This window comes from Toxorhynchites rutilus, chromosome 1, assembly GCF_029784135.1.
Source record: "Toxorhynchites rutilus septentrionalis strain SRP chromosome 1, ASM2978413v1, whole genome shotgun sequence".
Lineage (NCBI taxonomy): Eukaryota > Metazoa > Arthropoda > Insecta > Diptera > Culicidae > Toxorhynchites > Toxorhynchites rutilus.
In genome coordinates, this window is record NC_073744.1 from 24,902,810 (window position 1) to 24,927,065 (window position 24,256).

Consider the following 24,256-nt stretch of genomic DNA (forward strand, 5'->3'; position numbering starts at 1 on the left):
ACGGAAGATTATTTATAACAGCTTATGAGACGCAATCAAGCTGACATTAATTAAGAACAATTTACTGCTATATTTTCCGACGCTCAATCAATCGCCGTAACACGTTATTGTATGAGGAGCTCGGCTAACTTTCTGCCTTTCCCGATTTCTGCTTCATTCCAGGCCATCGTTGCGCTGACCTTCGCCCAGTATGCCGTGAAACCGTTTTTCCCCGAATGCGACCCACCGGCGAACGCAGTGCGACTACTCGCGGCCGGCTGTCTCTGCTTCCTGACGGCGGTCAACTGCATCTCTACCAAGTGGGCTATGAAGATTCAGGATGTGTTCACGCTGGCCAAACTGACGGCGCTGATTTCGATCATCCTGGCGGGAGTTTGGTTCATCGCCACTGAAAAGTCGGACAATTTCGATAACGCATGGGAAGGGGACTACGCGCTTTCGAGCCTGGCGTACGCTTTTTACTCGGGACTGTTCGCCTTCGGAGGGTGGAATTATTTGAACTTTGTTACCGAAGAGCTGGAGAACCCATACAAGTAGGTAGATTGTATCAGAATTCGGAACGCTTCTGTTTAACATCGACATTTTTTTTTCGCCAGAAATCTTCCTCGCGCCATTTGGATCGCTATGCCGCTGGTCACCGCCATCTACGTGTTCGTTAACTTGGCCTACTTTGCCGTAGTTCCGCGGCACGACATGCTGGCATCGATCGCCGTTGCGGTGAACTTCGGTAACCGTATGTTTGGCTCCGTCGCTTGGTTGATTCCCATATTCGTTGCGCTTAGTTGTTTCGGAGGGGTCAACGGTATTTTATTCACATCGGCACGACTGTTCTCCACCGGAGCCCAGGAAGGACATCTACCGGCTTGGTTTTCATTGGTACACGTGAACCGACAAACTCCGATACCAGCGCTGATTTTTACGGTATGGTTAGCCACATTGAATACATTGTTTGATTAACTCACAATTGATTGTTTCAATTCAGTGCGCAACATCGATCATCATGCTGATGTCTGCCAATGTCGTCTTGTTAATTAATTACTTTAGTCAGATTCTTTGGCTCTCCGTGGCGGCCTGCGTAGCAGGACTTCTCTGGCTTCGAGTAGCCAAGTAAGTACGCATTTCGTTGCAAATAAAATGTTAAACCTTAACCCATCTTACACCTACGCTCAGACCAAACATGCCCCGGCCAATTCGGGTGAACCTGGCGGTCCCAATCATCTTCCTGGTCTGCTGTCTAGTGCTAGTGCTGCTGCCATCGTTCAGCGAACCGCTGAACCTTATCATCGGCCTCGCAATCACTCTATCCGGTGTTCCCGTGTACTACATTTGCGTGGTGTGGAGCAGAGGAGGCAAACGCAGCCGAAACTTCCTGATGGCATGGATCGAACGCGGCTGCCAGATTCTGTTCAACGCGGCTTTCGTAGATTGCCATCACGATCGGAAGAGCGAGCGGGAGATGTCCGACATGCAGACCAGTATCGTTGACGAGAAGAACGTTTTCGATTAGAGCGAGTTGTAGTGCGATTCGAGCCGGTGCATTTTTTGTTGCTCTGGTTGTATTGATTTCCCGTCGAGAACTGGTGTAGCATTTATATGAATGTTTTTGCGCTGTAAACTCGAGGGAAATTTAAACGAACACATTTGCTTACATTTTTTGCGTAGCATAGATGGGACGTTTTCGTCTGGAGATTTTTTTTGTATATTTTTGTTATGCAGAGAAGCAATCACAGGAGTACTTTAAGATAAAAAATACTGATACGAGATCTGATCATAAACTTATTCTTAAATAAAGAGCGTATTCAAGCTCGTTGCATTTGATGAATCATAGCTGTACTCAGATTTACAAATATCAGTGTACTTAAGATAAAAATATCAGAATGAATATACAATGTCTTCTGCACTACAGGCCAAAATAATGTATGTCATATATGAATAAAGAGATACAGGTGAAAATTACTCACTCAAAGAAATTATGAGAAAAATGTTACAAAAATGAAAATTACGATCTCATTATACCAGTACGGATTGCCGGACGAGCTCTGCAAACATGGGAGAGGACCACTCGTTAGGTTATTTCCTGGGATATTTCAAAGATCTGAGAGGAGGCTGGAATGATGCAACTATCGTATCATCACTCTTATCAACACGCGGTTGTGTCACGAGCGACCGCATTTTCGACGTAGAACTACGAAATTATATTGTGCAATCCACTTGTTTTTCACTTCGGATATTATTTTAGAATGCATCAAAATTTTTGAAAAAAACTTTCACCGTTGTTTAGGTGCGCACCATGTGCATTCTGTGTATTAGTATAGGAGTCAGCCTTAACCTCATATATATAGCGAATTAGTTTTTGAACCTGGGCTAGTTCCAAACTGATAGTGAATTCATTTTTAAAACTGACCCAAACTGACTCTGTAATAAAAAACGTTTTCAGTTTCACGAATGCGGCGGTTTGTTGGTGTGCGTTATATAGCCTGATTTGTGTATATTTGCGATGAAAAATGTACAGTGGCGACATTAGTGGTTGGGAGGTAAATTATTCTCTATCAGATCAGAAGGGCCAAGAGCAGTGTAAAAATATAAAAGTTTGAATGAAAATTTCTACTTCATATTGTTTGATTACCTAACACATGTAGTCCTGACACTCACTTAACCTATTGTTGATGCATTTTCTGTTTGTTCCACAAACAATTACTATTATAATATAAAATCATCATCAGACACAGCTTTCATTCAATATGTTTTTTCAATTTCGGAAAAAAAACCTCTTATTTCATCACATAAAATAAAAAAAAACGATACGTTAAAGTGAATTTTCATTCATAATTTTGATTTTAAAAGGATGTTCATTCCACCTGAATATCCATCATTATTCTCGCCTTCCAAACTTGAAACTGAGTGAATAAAAAAACGTTTTGACAGCAGTTAGTTTGGCACTGGGGTTGAAACTGGACAAAAACGTATTCGCTATGATTCTGTTATAGAAAAACGTTTTCGGTTTCATGAATGAGGCGATTTATTGGTGTGCGTTGCTTATATTCGCGATGGGAAATGTAGTGTCGACGTCTGATGGCGACAATCGTGCTTGGGAGGAAAATTACTCTCTACGCCGGTCAGGAGTTCGTGTTTTCTGTTGAGAAACTCTTTGTCTTACAACAGCCGCACAATGTCCAAAATGATCGGTTGTGGGCGCCTGCGTTGGCCAGCATACCCCCGTCCCACATAAACATCCCACGGTTCCAGAGGGCCGCGTCAGTGATGGTTTGGGGGTTCGTATCCAGGCGTGAGAAGCTCCCTCTGATGTTTATAGAGAAAACAGTGAAAATCGACGCCGCCCACTATAAGACCGAGGTTCTGGAGAAGGTACTAGTACCCCGGCACTTCAGGACCTCTACGGGAAGGATCATTACGTCTTTCAACAGAACGGCGCAACGGCCCACACGGCTAATATCGTCCAAGCTTAGTGTCGGGAGAATTTGACTGATTTGTCATGAGCACGAACCGGTACGTGTACGATAAAACCGTGTTTGTTCTTTGTGTACAACGGTTCCCTAAATAAAACTCTGCAGAAAGCGACTGCAAAAAAACGACCTCTCAGAAAAAGTGTATTAAGCTAGAAATATTATGGCGTGGTATTGTATTTCAGAACAAGAATTAAACAGGCAAACGTATCGCCCTGGCCAGACGTATGCCGTCCGACGCTCGCTTAAACTCGGTCGGACATTGCTAAAGGATCGTATCCTATATTTTAAACTAACCGGGCAGTCAGTGGATCCCAGGTTTGCGTGCGAGACACCGCCGTTTCCGACGGCGGGTATTGATGAGGATTTAACATCTTTTAGCTAATTAGACTTAAGTTAATGATTATGTAGTTATAATATATTCAATTAGTTTAAAAATGTACTACTTGATGATGGCTCTTTATCCACTTGAGCCTAATTAAATAAACTCTGACGTTTTTGTGAGTAGGGTCAGACCGCCCGGCGGGGTAAGGCGGACCACTTCTAGTTTTATAAGAAATCCTCAGTATTTTGGCAAATATGCGACGCAAGAAACATTTAGAGCATATTTTTGTCATTCCGAAACACCTTGCAACAATTGAGCTCTCGTAATATCGAAATTGTAAATAAAACAAAGTTTTCGTCTATTGCGGTTGCAAGCGATCTAATTTTCAAGGTAACCGAAATAAGGAACTGTATATTCCGTTAGTTGCCAGTATCCCAGTCCTTCAGTAGATTGTTCCGGTTCTGTCTGCGTGAAAAGGTATGTTAATGTAATGCAAAAGGTGCTCTGGGGGGAAGACGGACCATTTTCGACGGGGTAAAAGCTCCACATGTTGTGATATTGAATGTTTTGAATATCAAATAAAATACCATCTTTTTGCTCGTCTCTTTACACACATATGCCCCGAAAGTACATAAAGAAGTCGTCGCGGATGCGGATAAGCTGAAAATGGTTAAAGCGACAGTGGATAACGGAATGTCTGTCCTGATGGACAGTCAGTTTTGAAATTCCTAGAACCACCAACAAATCAAAGGCAATAAATCTCCGATGATGAAGCTCGGATCCATTGATCAAGTTTTTACCACTACTCAGGAACAAGAACTGGTGGAGCATTTGCTGCAGCTGGAGAATCGATTCTACGCCATCACAATGCGAGATGTCAAGGAATTGGCATTCGAGCTGGCTGAACCAAACAACATATCGTATCGGAACTAGAAATACCTACTTCGGAGTCATTAAGACTTCATGTGAATAGATTGTGAGAGATTTTAGTCCCACGTAGATAATCGGTAATTTTTTCACGATTTTTTGAAAACTCTGCAAATGGAATATAGATGGCCTTTTCAGAAGTTTGTGTAGTTTATGAACAACCCTAAACATTTAGTACCTTAGACTAACACTGTCTTCAGTACCTTAGACAACACTGTCTAAGGTACTAAATCACAACACTGACAACACAACACAACATCTGTTGTTTTTACTAGACTGAACTGTTTGAAAATAGTATCGCTCCGTCTACCCCGCGGGTGGCTTCTTACCCCGCCAGCAAAATAAAAAGTACTTTTTATCATTTCAAAAATTGATGAAAAAACGCCAAAAAAAGTTATACAATCAACAGTTACACATTTTTTCAGTAGTAAATGATCATATACTCAATTAAATGTAGCACAACAAATAGGGGAAATCCTAAAGGACGTTTAACTGAAATTTGGTTTTCTTAGGGGGCGGTCTTACCCTGTCTTCCCCTAGTTGATAATTCAACCAGTTTTCTAACATTATTCTCCTACGTTTTTGTACAAATAAATTTATTGTTAACTCTTTGTACAATAATTTCTAATTTTTTTGTTTGATCTTCTTCATCTTGGGTTCTTTCTTGACGACATTCTCCTCTTTCGGTGCCACTATCCTTCTGAACAGTATCGCTTCCGAACCCATTAGAGACCGCTCCGTTATGGCGAAATTCACCCTCAGATCGCTCCAAAGCCTCCGCTTCCGGGGAACACTCAGTTTATCCAAAAGTTGTCCGCTCATAACGGGAACGATTGGTTGCAAAATAATTCCCGCTTGGCGCAAAACTTCCATCGTTATGTTAAGAATAGTTCGGAGCCTCGGTTTGTCCTCCGATTTCTTCAGCGTCCAGGGAGTGGTCCCTTCGAAGAAGCCGTTCGCGGCATGGAGCAACTGAATGACGCTGTCCACGACCAGGTAGAAGTTATACTCTCGATAGTGAAGGTGACATTTCTCTGCAGGTAGAGAATCGGTTAATAGGAAGAAAGTTTGAGTGTGTGATTGAAATTAACCCGGTAGCGCTTGCAACAAGTCCAGCAATCGTTTTGTCGTATCCAAAGATTTAAGCTCTTGGAATGTTTCTTGATCGAACGAGGGGACTACTGCTTCCGGGTTGAGAGCTTTCCCACAGCATCGAGATAGAAGATTACCCAGGGTGTCCGCTAGCTCCGCGTTCAAAATACGAATGATTTTCGTATCGCTGTAATCTGAAAAATCGCCGGATGATTAAGAATAATTAAATTCATGACTAATGGTATTGAATACATTACTTCCGTCACTATGTGCAACACCTTCTCTCAACAGGAAGTATCGCATCCCTTCATGAGTATAAAGAGCAGCTCTCTCGTTTGGATCTACCACGTTCAGTTTGCTTTTGGACATCTTCTGGTTGTCCACCGTCCAGTGTGAATGAACGAGCAGCTGCTTCGGAGGCTCCAATCGCGCAGCGATCAAAAATGCGGGCCAATATATTCCGTGGAACTTCAGAATGTCCTTCCCTAGCACCTGCACGGTAGGGGGCCAGCATCGCTGGTGCTCAATGTGAGGAAAGCCTGTCACGGTTAAATAATTCACCAACGCATCCAACCACACGTACACGGACTGGGTGGAGTCAGATGGAACCTCGACACCCCACGAAACACGTGATTTTGGACGAGAAATCGAGATATCCGGGAGCGGCTCCTGAAGGAAGTCGAGACAAATCTTTCGGAACTTCAGCGGTACGATTCGATCTTCACAGTGTTTGATCCAGTACAAAACATCGTCCTGGTGGCGATTTAGCTTGAACATATAGTTCGTTTCCTCTGTCCATTCAACGGGGTGGCCAGACTCAACGGAAACCTTCACTCCGCTGTCGTTTTCCTTCAACTGACTGTCCGTCAGGAATGTCTCATCCGGCACACAGTACCAGCCGGCATAGTTGGCCGAGTACACGCTTCCACTGCGTTCCAAAGCTTGCCAGAAGCATTGGACGGCCGACACGTGGTCCGGATCCGTTGTGCGGATGAAGCGCGTGTAATCGACGCCAAAATTGCGGAACAGCTTGCGATACTGGTCGGAAATTTGGCCGCAGTAGGTTGCCACCGGGACGGCGTGCGCTTGGGCCGCCAGCTGAATCTTTGTGCCATGTTCGTCCGTGCCGGTGCTAAAGATTGGGGGCTCCAAGTGAGACGCCGCCGGACTGGTGAGAACGTTGAAACGGTGTATGGCGTCTGCGATTATCGCAGAATAGAGGTGGCCGATGTGTGGTGCTGAAAAAGTAAGATATATATGAAGAAGAGAATGAAGTGGATTTCTCCATTCATGTTGCGGTTTTTCGTGGTACCGTGAAATGTGATACTCAATTACCGACTCATCAAACAAACATACAGTCAATCGCAAAATTGAGTATACAACTCGTGCTGGTTTGTTATTGTTGAGTTTTTCGGGGTTAAAAAATAAATAATTAAATGCGACTTATATTCAGCGTAAAATCGATCCATTTTACTCTCATGTAGCGATAAGAAAAAAATTAAAATGGTTACATTTCTACTTCATGTTTAAAATACAAACAAAAAATCTCCAATTAAGACGTTGCAAAATTGAGTGTACAGTTCAAGTTTTTCTTTGAACGAAAATTGAAATCAGTTCAGAAATGTTAATAGATAACAAAAATCAATCCCCTAGTATTTGGCGTCCAGCACGTCCTGCAAGCACCAAGGCGAGATTTTTGGTTACTGTAGACGGAAGTAGCTCCCAGATATCCGTAATCGTCGTTTTGAGTTTCGCTTCGTTCCCTGGATTTTGAAGGGTAGTTGATTCTTGATTTCCCACCATATATACTCAATAGTGTTCAAGTTCGGTGATTCCGGAGGTGTTTTGAGTTGATTGGGACATAATGGAGCAGGCATTCCAGCACCACGAAGTCAGTTTGTTTCGAGTCATTATTCTGTTGAAAGTAGTAATCACGAGAAAGACCGAATTTCTGAACGGGAGTCTGCAGGTTACGTTTCAGGAAGAACGTTTAAGCCATCGACAAGATGATCGACGAATCGATAAACACCATGGTTCCAGTTCCAGAAGCCGCCAATGTACCATGCATCATCTGAGTACCGCCGTTGTGCTTTACTGTTATAACCAAATGCTGAATCTGAAGCACCGATCCTGATTACCTCTACGCCATCTGTCTTCCATTCGATTCAAAGATATTGGTTTTTGGCTCATCCGTAAAAAAGACCTTGTTCCAGAACTCCTTAAGTCTGTTTACATATGCCTTAGCAAGCTGTAATCGTTTTTTCATATTCACCTTTGAGATGTAATACTTTTTACGGCCAACACGACCTCTTAGATTGTTCCAGTATGCTACTCTCCGGACAGTGTCTGCGCTGACAGGACTCCCAATGATGCCGGCCACTTCGGCAGTCAATTTAGGAATGTTTGTTTTAGGATTCTTTCGCAATGTTCGAATAATTACCCAGTCATCATCAGATAATGGGTCCGTTTGCGTTCTCTACCGGGAGATTTTCCATGGTTCCTTCGTATTTCCACTTATTTATGATTTTTTTTTTTATTGTAGATTGGGTTCTTCCGACAGCAGCTGCTATTTCCTGCAATGTCTTTAGACGACAATTCATACTTATTATCATTGATATGATAAGAAAAATCAAACATCAATAAAAAGCAAAAACCAATACTGCCCAAGCAATGGTTAAGTGTTGACACCTATCACTGATGATAAAAAGTACGCTAATTCGCAAAGAAACTTACTTACAAGACTAATTTGTTCGGAGAAATTTAAGGTGTACGCTCGATTTTGCTAGCCATCGCAAAATCGAGCGTACAGATTAGAGATTATTTTAAATTTTTAGGAACAATCAACAGAAAGCTTTTCTCGGAATTTTATTGCACGTACAGCTAGTCAAATGTGTGAGTAATAAATATGTATCAAAAGAATCAATGTATACAAAATATTTTATACCAAATAAATGGAAAGTATCGTCAAGTAGCATTGTACACTCAATTTTGCGATACACTGTATGTTCAAGATATGGATGTGCTGGAACATTGCTAGAGGCGACTAGATAAACGACTCATTTACACGACTAAAAAACCAGCGAATCTTTTCGTTTGTTTAATCTTAATAGAATATTCCTGGGACATTTGAAAATTATATCCACTTACCGGCATTTACGTAGAAAATCGGAGTGGTCACAAACGAAAAACGATCATTGCTGCCGCTGCGGAAGGCTCGAATTTGGTGGAGGTTTTTCCACATATCGACTACGGTTGGACGCACGATTGCGACGGCTTTCAGATGAAAACATCAACAAAACGCCCACCGGCGCTTGGAAAAAATCACAGCGAAAATCAACATCGACTCAGCTGTTGTTGACAAACAAACAGCTGATTGAACTGATTTGGTTCGCGTTTGACAGTTGTACGTATATTCGTATGAAAAACAGGAAATCCCAAAACAAAGATGGCGGCTCAGTGAAAATGGTGAAAAGTGTTTCATTGATGTATGAAAACTCGCAGATTTTTGCTGTAAACTGTATCAAAACAAAAGTTTTATAATCGTATCTACCTACTCGCCATGTACTTCATCACGATAAGTATCATTCTGACGGTTTTTCTCATTTCGCACGCGACAAACGGTACTGAAATTTTTCACCCACTTTTCGCGTCCAATGAAAACTAATTTTCCTCTCGTTTTTATTTTCAGCACAACTCGAAAAGAACCTAAAGCACTATGAAACGCTGCACGTGAACGATCTTACGCATCGGATCACCAAGCGTGGAGCGAAGCACAGCAACCATCCGTTCAACACCATCAAAGAGGTGGAGTTCAGCATTTTGGGGCGTAACTTCCGCTTGATACTGCACCCGCACAAAGATGTCCTGCACAGCAACTTCCGGGCGTACTCTGTGGACGGAAGCGGAGCGGAATCGGTGGTCCACCTGGATCACGATAGTTTCTTCAAGGGGCGGGTTTTCGGAGAAATGAACTCGCTGGTGAATGCCCACCTGGAGGATGGAATCCTGACCGCATCGGTGGTACTGCCGGATGAGACCTACCATATCGAACCAAGCTGGAGACATTTGGGGCACCGGAGCGATAGGCACATGATAGCGTACAGGGCTTCGGATATTAAGTTCAGCTGGGATAACGTCGAGGCCGTTGGTGGGGAAATGGGTGGGGTGCCGAAAACTTGCGGATATGTGAAGGAGGGGCTGGAGCTGGAAGGAGACGATGGCGATGATAATGAGGATGACCGGAAAGAGGAGCAAAAAATGGGGTTTGATGAAATGCTATCGGTTTGGACCGAGGCTACAGAGAGCGAAAGCCAAAGTAAAACCAAGAGACGAAGGCGTCAAGCAGATCAGTATGAGTATACACCGACAAAGACCAGATGCCCGCTGCTTCTAGTAGCGGACTACAGGTTCTTTCAAGAGATGGGAGGAAGTAATACTAAAACCACTATCAATTATTTGGTAACACTTCGGAATTAATTCCAAAATGTCAGCTAAATAAATCTTATATTTCAGATAAGCTTAATCGATCGTGTTCATAAAATATATAACGATACCATTTGGCAGGATCGCTCGGATCAGGAGGGTTTCAAGGGGATGGGCTTCGTTATCAAGAAGATTGTTGTTCATTCGGAACCGACTCGCGTTCGTGGAGGAGAAGCGCACTACAACATGGTCCGTGAGAAGTGGGATGTTCGGAATTTGCTCGAGGTAGGTACAGTACTTTGTGGTTTTCCACCCGTAAACTTCAAATCAAACCAAATCATCTTCAAAATCATTCTTAACACGCTGCTCGGGATGATGGGTAATTTGTTAAAACATTCGAAAGGTATTTTCCCGAGAATACAGTCACAAAGATTTTTGTCTCGCACACTTGTTCACAGACCTCAAGTTCGAGGGTGGCATTCTCGGACTAGCGTATGTCGGGTCGCCCCGACGGAATTCCGTCGGTGGCATCTGTACGCCAGGTGCTTCTCGTAGTCCTTTATCATTCGTGCACGTGCTTTAACATTGAATTTCCCCCCTTTCCCCCTTTTTATTCAGAGTATTTTAAAAACGGTTACACGCTTTACCTCAATTCGGGGCTGAGCAGCTCGCGCAATCACTACGGTCAGCGGGTGATTACCCGGGAGGCGGATCTGGTGACGGCTCACGAGTTCGGGCACAACTGGGGCTCCGAGCATGATCCGGACATTCCGGAATGTTCACCCAGTGCCTCCCAAGGGGGCAGCTTTCTGATGTACACGTACTCGGTTAGTGGCTACGATGTGAACAACAAAAAGTTTTCGCCCTGTTCGCTGCGCTCGATTCGCAAGGTTCTGCAGGCCAAATCGGGTAGGTGTTTCTCGGAGCCGGAGGAGTCCTTCTGTGGGAATCTGCGGGTGGAAGGCGATGAACAGTGTGACGCCGGGCTGCTCGGAACGGAGGACAACGACGCATGCTGCGATAAGAACTGTAAGTTGCGGAGGAATCAGGGAGCGGTATGTAGCGATAAGAATTCACCCTGTTGCCAGAATTGTCAGTACATGATGGCAGGGGTGAAATGTCGGGAAGCGCAGTACGCGACCTGTGAGCAGGAAGCGCGATGCACCGGCAATCATGCCGACTGTCCGAAAAGTCCACCGATGGGAGATGGCACGATGTGTCAGGAAAGGGGCCAGTGTCGGAACGGGAAGTGTATTCCGTACTGCGAGACACAGGGTCTGCAGAGCTGTATGTGTGACACAATGACGGATGCGTGCAAAAGATGCTGCCGGCAGAGTATCAATGAGACGTGTTTCCCTGTGGAGCCCCCGGACGTCCTGCCGGATGGAACACCGTGCATTCAGGGGTTCTGCAATAAGGGAATGTGTGAAAAAACGATTCAGGATGTGGTCGAACGGTTTTGGGATATAATCGAGGAGATTAATATCAACAAGGTGCTGCGCTTCCTGCGGGACAATATTGTCAGTAAGTACTTGAAATTGCGACAATTCTATGATCAGACCCTCACACTTCAAATCTTGAAACTTTTTTAGTGGCAGTGGTGATGTTGACCGCCCTGTTTTGGATCCCCGTCAGTTGCATCATTTCATATTTCGACCGGAAAAAGCGGAAAGAGGACTGGAAGGAGTATGAGTGGAGCCAGAAGCTGGATTTGATTCACCCAAGCGATCGCCGCAGGGTGATTCACATTAGGTTTGATTCGGAAATTTGTTATACAGTAACGTCTCGATTATATCAGGCTCAAAAAAAAATTCGCGTGATATAATGGAAACGTCGAGATTATTGTTGCAAAGCTTTTCAGATATCAATTTCTAATATATTTCTCAAATACGCTCGTATACTATAAAAATGACTTGTTCTGCGAGTTCAATCTTTTAACTCGAAGTTTTTTCTGTCATTCTGTGTAAATTGTCTATGCTGATGTTATATGATCACATATTTCAGAGTTGTTATTTCCAGTTGATATCTGAATGCATTCACTTACTCCTTCATTTCCTGAAAATCAACATCTTCAATCCTTTCTAATTGGTCATTCTCTATACTGACAACATGTGACACTGTGACATATTCTTTCTACTTCGAGTTCCAGTACAACTATTCGAGTCTCAGGAACAGGAATCATTAACATGTTTGACATGGAATCAGAAACATGGTGCCGAGACTCGAATATTAAAAAAAAATCCAATATAATACATCTTTCAACGTTGTTTAGTGCCTTATTCAGTGTTTCTGAATTGAACATGATTGATGATTTTTAATTTTTTCGATAGATTACTTCTATATTTCGAATTATTCCCTGGTCCATTGGTTGAGCAATAGATACTGCATTCGGCATTTGTAGAAAAAGCTCATGTTAATCTCATATCAGAGAAAATTTAATCCCCTCAAATGTGCACAGAGCAGGTATCCATCTTATTAATAAAACGGGTTTAGGTTGTTTTTTTTTGTTAAAAACTGACAAGCTTCCGAAACAACTTGATTTTGAAATCATTCACAAAAAGTCGCTGGTACAACCAGTGTTCGAAACATCGAAGATTATTTGACCTTCAAATTACTATCAATGGCAGTTTAAGAGTTACATATGAAACCCCGAAATTTTTGAAGCAATTCAAGCTCGACACATGTTATGAGTACCTGACAGCGAACTAAAATAGTCGATTTGACAAACTGGCAACTACAAAGTTTCGGAAAGGCAGCTTTTGCTAGAGATACCAAGACTCCGTAGACATTTGAAGGCCGCTGAAATTAATTCTAATGATGTAAATCATTAGATTGCATTGGATGTGTTACAGTTCATCATGAACACTTCCAAGAATCGGTTCAAAATCTTACAGTGACTTTGGAGCTGTTTCTAACCGTGTCAATTAGTCTTTAGAGTTATCAAAGTTGAAATTAATTGAAAATCTGCGGTCAACAATGGGTCAGACATTATTAAAACGCCGAGCCCCGTACCGTTATTGCTGCGCATTTCATTGAGCCCGCAAAAAGAGAGCGAAAGCACACGGGAATCATTTGTACAACATCAATTTCGTACTACTGATTCTTACTCGGATCAAACTTGGAAAATGGCACAGGCCGTACATCGCATTCCAAACAATCAAAGAGAAAGTTGTTCAGAATCATCCATAGTTGTTGATTCTGAGCATATGGAAAAAGTACGAGAGACTTTCAAAAGAAATGCGCAATATTCGCTACAAATTCCACTGTAAGATCACTGGAGGCGGTATGAACACTTCAAAATCATTTTTTTCCGCTTGATCCTCTTTTTTTTATTCAAAAATTCAACGACGAATTGAAATTTTTTTATTATTATTTATTTTGTTTCGAAAAACGTGATATAAACGAAACATTTTCAGTGATAAATTCGAGTGATATAAACGAGACGTGATAAAAACGCCCAGTGATATAATCGAGACGTCACTGTATTAACTGTAATCTAACCACAATGTTTGTATTTTAGGGTTCCGCGCCAGAAAATCACCGTCGCTCGTATGTGAATCGGATCAAAACTGTAGAAACACAAAGGATAAACCACATCAACGCGAGAATTTGAAATAAATACGATTAAAGTTTTCTTGGAAGATCCGCGTTTTATTGTTTTGAATGCTCATTATCACCAGCCTTTATATATTTCCACTTCCCATCGATATCCTGTTGCTTCCCTCGCTTTATAGCTTCCTCGCGACCCACATCTCGTAGAGCTGACCGACGCTCCTTCCGTGTGCCGCTGTTTTTCAACACCGTATTCATGTACCTCTGGCGGAAGTTTTCAACCATCACTGGGGACAACTCGTAAGAGTCCATATCTTCCTCCAGATCGGATACTTTCTCATAAGTTAGCAAACGACGGGCGCTGTAAACGGACAGTGGCTGCTCTGAATTAGCCACCAGCTCCAGACACTTGTGTCGTGGCAACATATCCGGAGTGGCATCTTTCCTGTAAACGAAATGCAACAGTAAAACCTTTTGGAGGATATCCCAATAAACATCATCTACCTAAGAATCGGAAACCAGCACACAAGCCTTCCCCCCATCTTCAGATAGCGCGCGGAAAAGTTCAGCAAATCTCGATACAACATATCAAATTGATAAGGCGAAGTGGAGGGATAATGGATGGCATTCTCGTTCAAACAGGTCGCTCTCTTCTGCGTCTTGAACTCAATCCTTTCGGTTGCTTCCCGTATACCGTACGGGGCTATAACACTCTCAAATTAATTACTATCGAGGCTAAAATTTGCAATCATACTCACGATCCGTAATAACGCTGTCAAATTGTATGCTTTCATTCCAAATACTTCTGGAAAAGTCCGAAATTAGAACATCCACATAGCACCCCTCGCACCCGTATTGCTTCAAGTTTGCATAAATGCTCTCGTCCGCCTCCCGGACTTTCTGATTCACCCGCGTCGGCTTCGACTTCCCATGAAGCGTCATATAATCAATGTCGCCCCCCAAAACGTACGCCCCAAACTTGGCCGCCGCAACCAGCAGCGAACCAGATCCCACGAACGGATCAAACACAAGATCCCCAGCCTTCGCCAGTCCCTGATTTGCCATCAGCAGCGACAGCTGCGGATCCATCGATGTATTTCCGATAAACTTTCGCCGTTTGAGCGAAATTTCATTTATCATATCCCGTCGCGCGTCGGCCACCCAGCACCCGAACAACACATCCAACGGTTCCTCCGGCACGTCCATCGGGTCTAGCCCCCAAAACTCGATGTACCAAAAGTGCACATCCGGTGTTTTCAAATTAACCGGACCTTTGTTCGGCAGGTACTGCAGCGTTTCAATCTTGGCGACTTTTTCCGCCTGCGAAAAATGCTTATTGTACGTCTCTATCGTCACCTTGAAGCTACGATCCGCCCCAAACAGTGGATCCAATGCGGTTCGATTCGATTGAATGTACTGCTCCAGTCGCTCGTGGAAAGTGCCGATCTGATTGGCGTGGGACCACAGCTCGAAAATGCACCGCAACGACATCGATCGGGAGGCAAGCTTCCTGGCTGCTTCATCGTTTGGTAATCCTACAATCCAGAATGGATTTTCCGGTTTGTGTCCCACCTGGGTGGTCATTTGAATGTTCCACAATTGTAGCAAGGAGTCGATTTCCTGATAGATACAATTTCATAATATAGATTCTAATAAAATGCCAGTTCTGCTTACAGCTTGCCGAAAGTCCACATGCTCCTGGGCGAACCATAAAACATACTTTTTCTCAGGAGGACACATTTCTAGTCGCACTATATAATGGAAATGCGAAAGCACGCCGCCTTGAATTCAAATATGTTTACAAACCAAACCCATTTTGACAGCTAAAGACGTCAAATAAACAAAACACGACTAATTTCAAATACATACATCTTTATTGAACTTCGTGGAAAGACTGGAAACCGAAACTTATCCGCGATTAACTTGAATGTGAAACTTGCAGAAGGGCATCTGTTGCACCTCGGCGGTCACGGTGCTGTTGATGCCAAGATTCGCCAAGCTGCCCCGCACCAATCCACACGTAAAAGCGACGAACTGTGGAAAACAAATCATCTTAAATTATTGTTACAAAAAAATCACACGTCTGAACACAAATCTTCGAACCTTGGGGGCATGCTCCAGGTACTGCGAGGTAGACGACAGTTTAGTCAAAAAGCGGAAGGCGTTATCCTGCAGGACGTACACACCCTGGTGATTCGTCCGAAGGTTGTCGATCTGCTTGCGGTAGATCGAGCTCCAAAAATCGGTACAGATAAATTTCATCGTGTCTAGCTCGTCCTTGAATCGGGGCCACTCGCGCGTTAGCCGTTCTATAATCCGATAGCCGGTCGAGTAGCCCATGTACTCGAGGGCCGTTAGGTCATTCTCCTGTGAAGAGATGCCAAATCAGAAACGAATCGCAGAACTTGGCAGGATGTCACAAACCTTGCTGTTCTCCTTGGAGAGCGTGTAGTTAACTATTTCTGAGTGCAGATATTCAAATATTGCTTCCTCTGCCATTTGATGTACCGGAATGATTTTGATGATGTGAAAATAAGTCAGTATTTATTTACGACGGATTTTCTCTTGAGCTGGTTATCACCGTGTTGTCTCTGCTTGTTTCTGTTTTTGCTTTGCAATTTGTCGCAATGTTCCTATGTGGCGAAGTTTGTTTTGATATTGGAAATGTAACCAAGTTGCCAGATTGAAACATTTTGAAAGTCACGATTCGCGTTGACGACGGAATGGTGTCGACATCTGGATACTACATTAGCTTGTATGAAGCCAACTATTCTCTATCTGATTAGCCGGCCCCAAGGCGCTTATATCAATGTATAACAGGTGAAGCAACACCATCACTTCAATAAGAAAGGGATTACGGTTTGTGGAGCGGGGGTTGTTTGTTTTTTCATTGCTAGGATACACCATTTTTGCATTTTCACATGCGAGAGTAGTGGAAATGAGAATGAAATTCCACAAAATCATCCCTTCTTTTTCACATAAATTCGCGAATGCCGAACATAGTAGGCAACGTTCGAATAAGCGTCGTAGCAGCTTTTAGAGAGCCGCCGGCAGCGTTCTGATGTTGTTTGTAAACAATACCGACAGCAATTCCAATATGGCTGAAAGTTCATTTCATATGATTGTTTCACCTGGTATATATAGAGGCGCCTTGGCCGGCCCTAAGGCAATTTTAAATTGCTAAAATTTGTATGAAATTTTTTTCTTGACGTTATTTACCTACTAGAAGTACGTTGCTCTGACCCTAATTTAAATTATTTCGTATGAATTTTCAGATATTCTCACCAAAACTTGTCATTATAATATAGAATTATCTTCAGACACAATTTGTGTATGATAAATTTTCGCTACTTAGGGTGCTCATACACTGTTTGACCGAAGCCAAATATTTGACTCTTTTTGACAGATAAAATTTGGTCAACGTGGACTGATCAAATATATTCTACACAAAACACGATGTTAGCGAGAACAATGGCCGATTTTCCGAGCTGATCGCAGTGCGAGTTAAAAACTCTTTTTGTGGTTGCGAAGCAGCTTTAAACTGCAATTTTCAAATATTTATTTCATGTAATAACAATATGCATTTTCATCTTACATTTTTCGGTCTTCTATCTTTGAATTCAAATACGTGACGGCAATGCTTCGGCTGACAATCCTATTCAAATTACAATTCATTATTGTCAGCTTCCAAATCTTATTTATATGTACTTACTGTGCCAGTCACTCAATAATCCCTATCTAATCAAATCAATTTCAATCTCTACTAACTATTCTACTATACTTTCCAAATAATCTAATAATTTCTCCGCTATTCTGCTATACACCTTCGCTTTGTTTTCTGTTTGTGTACCGCTGACAGTTCTCGGTTCTCGAGCTTTCCATGCTGAGCTTTTTCGCTCGTTTCCCAAACAGTGCTCCCAGTGGCAACATCCTCCCCCCCGTAACACTGCTCACTGGTGCAGTTTTACCTCATGCAACATCTAGAACCGCAAGCTTGGACACTGGTCTTCTCAAGAGCCCTCTCAATGTTTGGATTGTAGCCTGTCGTACCCTTCCATCGCTAGCTGTTACAATCTCCAACACACGCCCACGTTCCCAGCTATTCCTTTTTGCCTCATCCACCACAAGAACTAGATCTCCTACGGCCAATGGTCTAGTATCTCCGAACCATTTAGTTCGCTTGGTCAATGTGGGAAGATACTCCCGAATCCACCTTCTCCAAAAAATATCCAGTTGATGTTGAATCTGGTTCCATGTGTTCCTAATGGCAGCTGCAGAATCTGTCGGCAGTATCGAAGGTTGACGTACACCAGTCGAGCTTCCCAAGAGCAAATGATTCGGAGTCAGAGCTTCACTCTCTCCGGAATCTAACGGCAAGTATGTTAACGGTCGACTGTTTACTATGGACTCAGCTTCAATCACGAATGTTTGCAACGATTCCTCGTCGAGTTTTCTATCATTATTATAAGCAGTTATCATGGCGGTTTTGACGGATCTCACCATTCTCTCCCATGCCCCACCCATATGAGGCGCAGCGGGTGGAATGAATATCCACTTGGTTGTTGTACTGGTAAATGTGGCTGCTAATCCTTCGTGCACTGCTCGGAGTTGTTCTTTTAATATTCGTTCCGCTCCTTGGAAGTTCGTCCCATTGTCACTGTAAATTTCTGCGGGGAATCCCCGCCGACACAGGAATCGTCGAACGCCCTTCACACACGAATCTGTAGAAAGGCTGTGGGCAACTTCAACGTGCACTGCACGAACGGTGAGACAGGTGAATAACGCAATCCATCTCTTGACGCTACTTCGGCCGACCTTCACCATTAATGGTCCAAAGAAATCTAACCCTGTGTAGGTAAACGGTCGAACACATGAAGCCAATCTAGCGGATGGTAGAGGAGCCATTCGAGGCATCCTTGGGGTGGCATTCCTTATTTTACACCACTGGCAATTTTTTGTTTCCTTCCTCACGACTGACCTTATTTGTGGTATATAGAAACGTTGACGAAGTTCGTTCACTACGGTTTCTGCGTTTGCGTGTCGGAATCTTCGATGGAATTCGTTCACAAGTAGCAAAGTGATTCGGTGGTTCCTTGGCAAAATTACCGGAAACTTCATTTCTTCGGGAGCATGGATTGCCGCTCCAATTCGACCGTCCATTCGTAAGACGCCTGCTTCGTCTAAAAAAGGTGTAAGGTGGAATATACTACTATTACCGTCTAACCGTTTCTGACTTTGATGACCATCTTCCAATAGAGCTATTTCATCAGGAAACACCTGCCACTGCGCCATTCTTAGCAAGGTTATTTCTGCTTTCTGAAGCTCTTCACTGGATAGGATACCGCATTTCTTCTGCTCTCGCTTTCGGTTGGCAATGAAGCGCCAAACGTATGCCGTACTTCTCAACAACCGCTCCCACTTCGAAAAACGATGGCAGTCGATCACTGGTTCCCACGTCTTCATGGTTCGATGAAGATGGCAAGGACGTAGTTCTTCCTCCGTAACTGCTGGCCCGATTTCAAACTGCGGCCAGTTGGTTTCTGATTGTCTCAAGAATTCAGGCCCACGGAACCAAACACTCTCAGAATCTAGACCAGTACTTTTCCCCCATTTTGTTGCCTGATCCGCTGGATTCTGTTTTGAAGGCACCCATTTCCATTCGTCAACGTTAGATGCGGTCAGAATCTCTCCTATTCTGCAGGCCACAAATTGTTTATACCTGCGATGATCTGATCGTATCCATGCCAGTACTGTTGCGGAGTCACTCCATAGATATTTCCTTGTTACAGCGACTGTATGGCTTTCCATTACGAAAAGCATCAACCGAGTACCTAGAACCGCCGCCTGCAATTCAAGACGTGGTATCGATAGCTGCTTCAGAGGTGCCACCTTCGTCTTCGCAGCTACTAAAGTACATTGAGGAACTCCATGATCGTTTATAATCCGAAAATATGCCAGTGCAGAATAGGCAACCTCACTTGCATCCACAAATATGTGTAGTTGGAGCTGATTATAACACTGAGTCGTAGCTCCCAGAAAATAACATCGTGGGACACGAAAATCAGCGACACTCTGCAAACGACAGATCCATCTATTCCAACGCTCAAAAATGTCGCCGTCTACTTTCTGGTCCCACTGAGTGCCCGCCCGCCATACGTCTTGGAGTAACACTTTGCCATGGACCAATAGCATACTCAGCAACCCCAGTGGATCGAAGAAGCCCATCAGACATTTCAACATCTGTCGTTTGGTTGGACGTTCACCTTCCATGATTAATTTCTCGATCTCGTCTAACATATGAGTGGAATACCCAAGTTCATCATCTTCTGTCAGCCAAAGCATGCCCAGTACTCGTTCGTGATTCTTCGTTTTGTCAGTGCTCAGCGTTTTACTCCCTGATGAAGCAGGTTCTCCGAGACGTGCTAGAACATTTTTACTATTTGACTGCCAGTTCCGTAATTGAAATCCAGCTTGACTATGAATCATTCTAACTTCCGCCGATACTTGCGCCGCGGTTTCTTCATTCTCGAAACTGTCCAGGAAGTCGTCGACGTAATGATTATGGAGGATACCTTGTACTGCCCGTGGAAAGCGATCGACGAACTCCTTCGCATTTGTATTTTTAATATACTGAGCGGATGCTGGGGAACAAGTTGCTCCAAACGTAGCTACATTCATTAAATATATCTCTGGCGCACACGTGGGATCCGTACGCCATAGGAATCGTTGAGAATGTCTATCGGCTTCACATATGATTATCTGATGGAACATCTCTTTTATATCTGCTGAAACTCCAACTGAAAATTGTCGGAATCGCGATAGAACGGCGGGCAAAGACGTTAGCTGATCAGGCCCTTTGAGAAGCATTGAGTTGAGTGACACTCCGTTCACAGTTGCTGCAGCATCCCATATAAGTCGTATTTTCTCAGGTTTCTTGGGATTTCTCACCGCTCCAAGCGGCAGGTACCATACTCGTTTCGTGTCTGATCGTGCTAAATCGGCTCGACAAGCCCGATGCGCATAGCCTTTCTCTTGGTACTCCACCAGCTGCTTCTGAAGATTTTCTTTCAGCAGCGGATCCCGTGCCATTCTTCGTTCAAGACATTCAAGCCGACGTAACGCCATATTAAAACTGTCCGGAAACTCAATTACATCGTATCTCCATAGCAGGCCCGTCTGGAACCTCCCATTGACTCGCCGGGTGGTTTGTTCCATTAAGTTCCGAGCTCGTCTGTCTTCAGCAGACTCCAAGTCTCCGATTACCTTCGTACCGACATCTTCCAGTGCGAAGTATTCCTTCACTTCATCGTGTAGTTGCCGATCACAGGCACAATCACAGGCATGGTAGTTCAATGAACAACGGGTATGCTTAGAACCTTTGCCACCGTAGACACACCATCCTAGCCTGGTTTTTACTGCAACAGGTTCATGTATTTTTCCTTCTCTCATTTTTAACGGAACGGTCAGACTCAAGTTGTCGATGCCGATCAGCAGTCGTGGACTTGCGTTCTCATAGCTGGCCACTGGTAATCCGCGAAGGTAACCATACCTAGCCGCGAGATCATCAAAACATAGACTCTGACCATGTAAGGCCAACTTCTTTACTGTACGTGCATCTTCCAACTGCAACTTCCTCTCATTGTTCAAACCGGATATCTTCAACTCCACTTTCTTTGATTCCGATTCCATTCGTGTCACGTCTCCTGTCCATGAGAGACAGAGCGGTGCTCTCCTGCCTTTAACGCCGAGTTCATTCACTAATTTCTCTTCAATTAGAGTGATCGACGATCCTTCATCGAGGAATGCGAAGGTAGTGATACTGGAACGAGAACCGTACAGTTTGACCGGAACTATGCGAAACAACAAGGATTGTTCGAAGGAACCGTGGGAGTAATTTCCGGACACAGTAGCTCTGAGCGATGGCTCATTCTCGGGATGACTCGATCGATCCGAATGTAGAAGTTTATGATGGCGAAACTCGCAGCCACCAATTCCACAACGACTCGCCGTGCGGCAGCTTCTTCTCCCATGTGCATTCAGGCAGCTTCGACACAGAGCATTACGCTGTACACTCTTCCAACGTCCATCCACTGAAAATGACTTGAATAGTCCGCAATCATATACACGATGATCACCCCTCTTGCAGATGCAGCACAGCTTTATTGGTTCTCGATTTATTTCCTTTTCATCGACGTGTGCATTGATTGTTCCTCTCTGACTCGATCTGGGTTTCTCCACCATAGAATTTGCGCCGTAGCTCCCGGAGTACAAGGTGACTCTACTAACGGATGACACTATACCTGTCATGAATTCTCCAAAGGTCTTCAGGTTTACAACTTGATATCGCAATGAGAAACTCGCCCACTCCATTTTGATGTGTGCTGGCAATTTGGTCACCAACTCCATAAGCAACGATGGATTGGAAAGGTGATCCCGTTGACCCGCTGCTTCCAAGTGATCACATAGACTCTGGACTGCCATCCCGAAATCGATGAGTGTTTCTAGTTTATCTGATTTCGGTGCGGGAACCGAACGAACTTTGTCCAAAAGGGCGTTGATCAGTAATTCTGGCCGTCCATAAAGTAGTTGAAGTGTATTTAGCACCTGGGGAACTGTTTCAGGTAATAATAAACGGCTTTTTACCGCTTCATACGCGGCTCCTTTCAAACATCTTTGTATACGGGAGAGGTTCTCGGCACTACTATATCCACAAACTTGAGTTGTGTTAATGAAGCTGCTTATAAATATAGGCCAATCGACAGGGTTGCCCGAAAACGTAGGCAAATCACGTGGCATGACTTGTCTGGCAGCTAATTGTGAGGGTGTTGGAACATATTCGCTTTGGGCATTCCCAAACGGATGTCTTCCGTTCATATCACTTGCGGGATTTGCATTATAAGTTGTCGGAACGATAGGAACTGTTCCAAGGGGGGGAATGCAATGTTGCTGGTGGTTCCCAGTAGGAAAAAGGCCGGGATTCACACCAGAAATAGTTGGGAGTCCGTATGTAACAGGAACTGTCCCACTGTAAGGCACTTTACTCGTTGATGTTTGAGCAAGGCCAAGTGTCCCGAATTGTTTGTATAACTCTTGTAGACCAGTATCAAAATTCGGATGAGCGGAATCCATTTTATTGTTGTCATGGAGCGGCTTACCTTGATGCGGTACAGGAGGGGTAAGTAAGGAGGGGTTACCTACAATAGGCTTCAGAGGCCAGACCTGATCTGCTGTTGTCTGATGTGTTTTCGGATGCGCCTTAGGAATCGCGCCGCTGTAGCTCTGCTGATTCCTCTCGACAAATTCGTGTTGTAGCTGTGATTCGAGCAATGTCCGACGTGGTTGGCCTTCAGGGTATGGTGGTTTCCCATCAGTCGTTCTCGAAATGCGTGTGTCTTTCGGCTGCTCCAGTGAGGCTGCTCCCCGCTCGGGTTTCTCTCGAACATCGGCGCCTTCTACTTGGTCGGCATCCTGAATCCACTGCTCTACTCGTTTACGACTGGACCTCCGACTAACCTTGCTGCGTTGGCTCGTATTGTCACACATGTCATCTATCTGTTGCTCTATCAATGCATATTTTTGCCGCAAAAACTCCTTCCGAATCTCAATCTCTCGTAGCTCGATTGCATTTTGCTCCTCCAATAGCTTCAATTTGAGAGCCACCCTGGCTGAAATACGGTTCGAAGAACTGTGAGATGAAACGCTGTGCGGGGTGCAATTTTTGCACACAAAACTCTGGTTTGCAATCGAAGCATCGACTCCCGCGCACTGCATGTGCCACCATGCATCGCATTGGTCACATTGCACGAAATTGTCGAATGAATCCGACAAGGAACAATTCGCGCAGTTTCCTCTTTCCGCATCTTCTAGTGGTCGGGACGTATTTTCTGCATTGGCCGCCATCGAAAAATTTTAAAGATTTGTTAGCGAGAACAATGGCCGATTTTCCGAGCTGATCGCAGTGCGAGTTAAAAACTCTTTTTGTGGTTGCGAAGCAGCTTTAAACTGCAATTTTCAAATATTTATTTCATGTAATAACAATATGCATTTTCATCTTACATTTTTCGGTCTTCTATCTTTGAATTCAAATACGTGACGGCAATGCTTCGGCTGACAATCCTATTCAAATTACAATTCATTATTGTCAGCTTCCAAATCTTATTTATATGTACTTACTGTGCCAGTCACTCAATAATCCCTATCTAATCAAATCAATTTCAATCTCTACTAACTATTCTACTATACTTTCCAAATAATCTAATAATTTCTCCGCTATTCTGCTATACACCTTCGCTTTGTTTTCTGTTTGTGTACCGCTGACAGTTCTCGGTTCTCGAGCTTTCCATGCTGAGCTTTTTCGCTCGTTTCCCAAACAGTGCTCCCAGTGGCAACACACGACAAGCAAATATTCAATTATTGGATGCCTAAAATATTTTTTCAGTCTGTTCTTCGAACCTGTCGGTACATGGTTAGGTTA

General features: G+C 43.8%; 6 protein-coding genes across 15 annotated transcripts in view; 2 read left to right on the plus strand and 4 right to left on the minus strand.

Moving 5' to 3' along the window:
* The window catches only part of LOC129770580 (Y+L amino acid transporter 2), a 35,719-nt gene extending 33,112 nt beyond the window's left edge, over positions 1-2,607 (plus strand). For all 8 annotated transcript variants that reach the window (XM_055773540.1, XM_055773548.1, XM_055773506.1 and 5 more), the window contains 4 exons: positions 163-533; positions 597-921; positions 983-1,107; positions 1,171-2,607. In XM_055773540.1, the coding sequence (XP_055629515.1) occupies positions 163-533; positions 597-921; positions 983-1,107; positions 1,171-1,507 (1,158 nt within the window). In that variant the 3' untranslated portion in view covers positions 1,508-2,607. The remainder of the gene's footprint in view (positions 1-162; positions 534-596; positions 922-982; positions 1,108-1,170) is intronic.
* Positions 2,608-5,097: 2,490 nt separating this feature from the next.
* LOC129770571 (methionine--tRNA ligase, mitochondrial) lies at positions 5,098-9,207 on the minus strand. The gene is made up of 4 exons (XM_055773495.1): positions 8,956-9,207; positions 6,066-7,046; positions 5,808-6,002; positions 5,098-5,750 (listed from the first exon to the last, which is right to left on the minus strand). The coding sequence occupies exons 1-4, from the start codon at positions 9,047-9,049 to the stop codon at positions 5,341-5,343; spliced, it is 1,680 nt and encodes a 559-aa protein (XP_055629470.1). The 5' UTR covers positions 9,050-9,207; the 3' UTR covers positions 5,098-5,340.
* Positions 9,208-9,221: 14 nt separating this feature from the next.
* Positions 9,222-13,871, plus strand: LOC129770558 (ADAM 17-like protease). 2 transcript variants are annotated; one of them, XM_055773475.1, is made up of 7 exons: positions 9,222-9,428; positions 9,497-10,266; positions 10,321-10,515; positions 10,634-10,772; positions 10,849-11,754; positions 11,823-11,982; positions 13,751-13,871. In XM_055773475.1, the coding sequence occupies exons 1-7, from the start codon at positions 9,368-9,370 to the stop codon at positions 13,785-13,787; spliced, it is 2,268 nt and encodes a 755-aa protein (XP_055629450.1). In that variant the 5' UTR covers positions 9,222-9,367; the 3' UTR covers positions 13,788-13,871. The 2 variants fall into 2 exon arrangements, with proteins under 2 accessions (XP_055629450.1, XP_055629459.1); XM_055773484.1 differs by lacking the exons at positions 10,634-10,772; positions 11,823-11,982; positions 13,751-13,871 and having other exon boundaries at positions 10,849-11,040.
* Positions 13,761-15,557, minus strand: LOC129770620 (tRNA (guanine(10)-N2)-methyltransferase homolog). The gene is made up of 4 exons (XM_055773575.1): positions 15,457-15,557; positions 14,541-15,402; positions 14,287-14,485; positions 13,761-14,227 (listed from the first exon to the last, which is right to left on the minus strand). The coding sequence occupies exons 1-4, from the start codon at positions 15,520-15,522 to the stop codon at positions 13,882-13,884; spliced, it is 1,473 nt and encodes a 490-aa protein (XP_055629550.1). The 5' UTR covers positions 15,523-15,557; the 3' UTR covers positions 13,761-13,881.
* Positions 15,558-15,651: 94 nt separating this feature from the next.
* Positions 15,652-16,437, minus strand: LOC129770627 (trafficking protein particle complex subunit 6b). Of its 2 annotated transcripts, none has more exons than XM_055773588.1 (3): positions 16,207-16,437; positions 15,886-16,149; positions 15,652-15,834 (listed from the first exon to the last, which is right to left on the minus strand). In XM_055773588.1, exons 1-3 carry the CDS (start codon positions 16,279-16,281, stop codon positions 15,691-15,693), a joined length of 483 nt encoding a protein of 160 aa, XP_055629563.1. In that variant the 5' UTR covers positions 16,282-16,437; the 3' UTR covers positions 15,652-15,690. The 2 variants fall into 2 exon arrangements, with proteins under 2 accessions (XP_055629563.1, XP_055629570.1); XM_055773595.1 differs by having other exon boundaries at positions 15,652-15,816; positions 16,207-16,430.
* Positions 16,438-17,751: 1,314 nt separating this feature from the next.
* On the minus strand, positions 17,752-24,165 carry LOC129779977 (uncharacterized). Its single transcript, XM_055787796.1, has 4 exons — positions 23,956-24,165; positions 23,839-23,898; positions 19,017-23,784; positions 17,752-18,962 (listed from the first exon to the last, which is right to left on the minus strand). The coding sequence occupies exons 3-4, from the start codon at positions 23,680-23,682 to the stop codon at positions 17,752-17,754; spliced, it is 5,877 nt and encodes a 1,958-aa protein (XP_055643771.1). The 5' UTR covers positions 23,683-23,784; positions 23,839-23,898; positions 23,956-24,165.
* Positions 24,166-24,256: the final 91 nt, after the last annotated feature.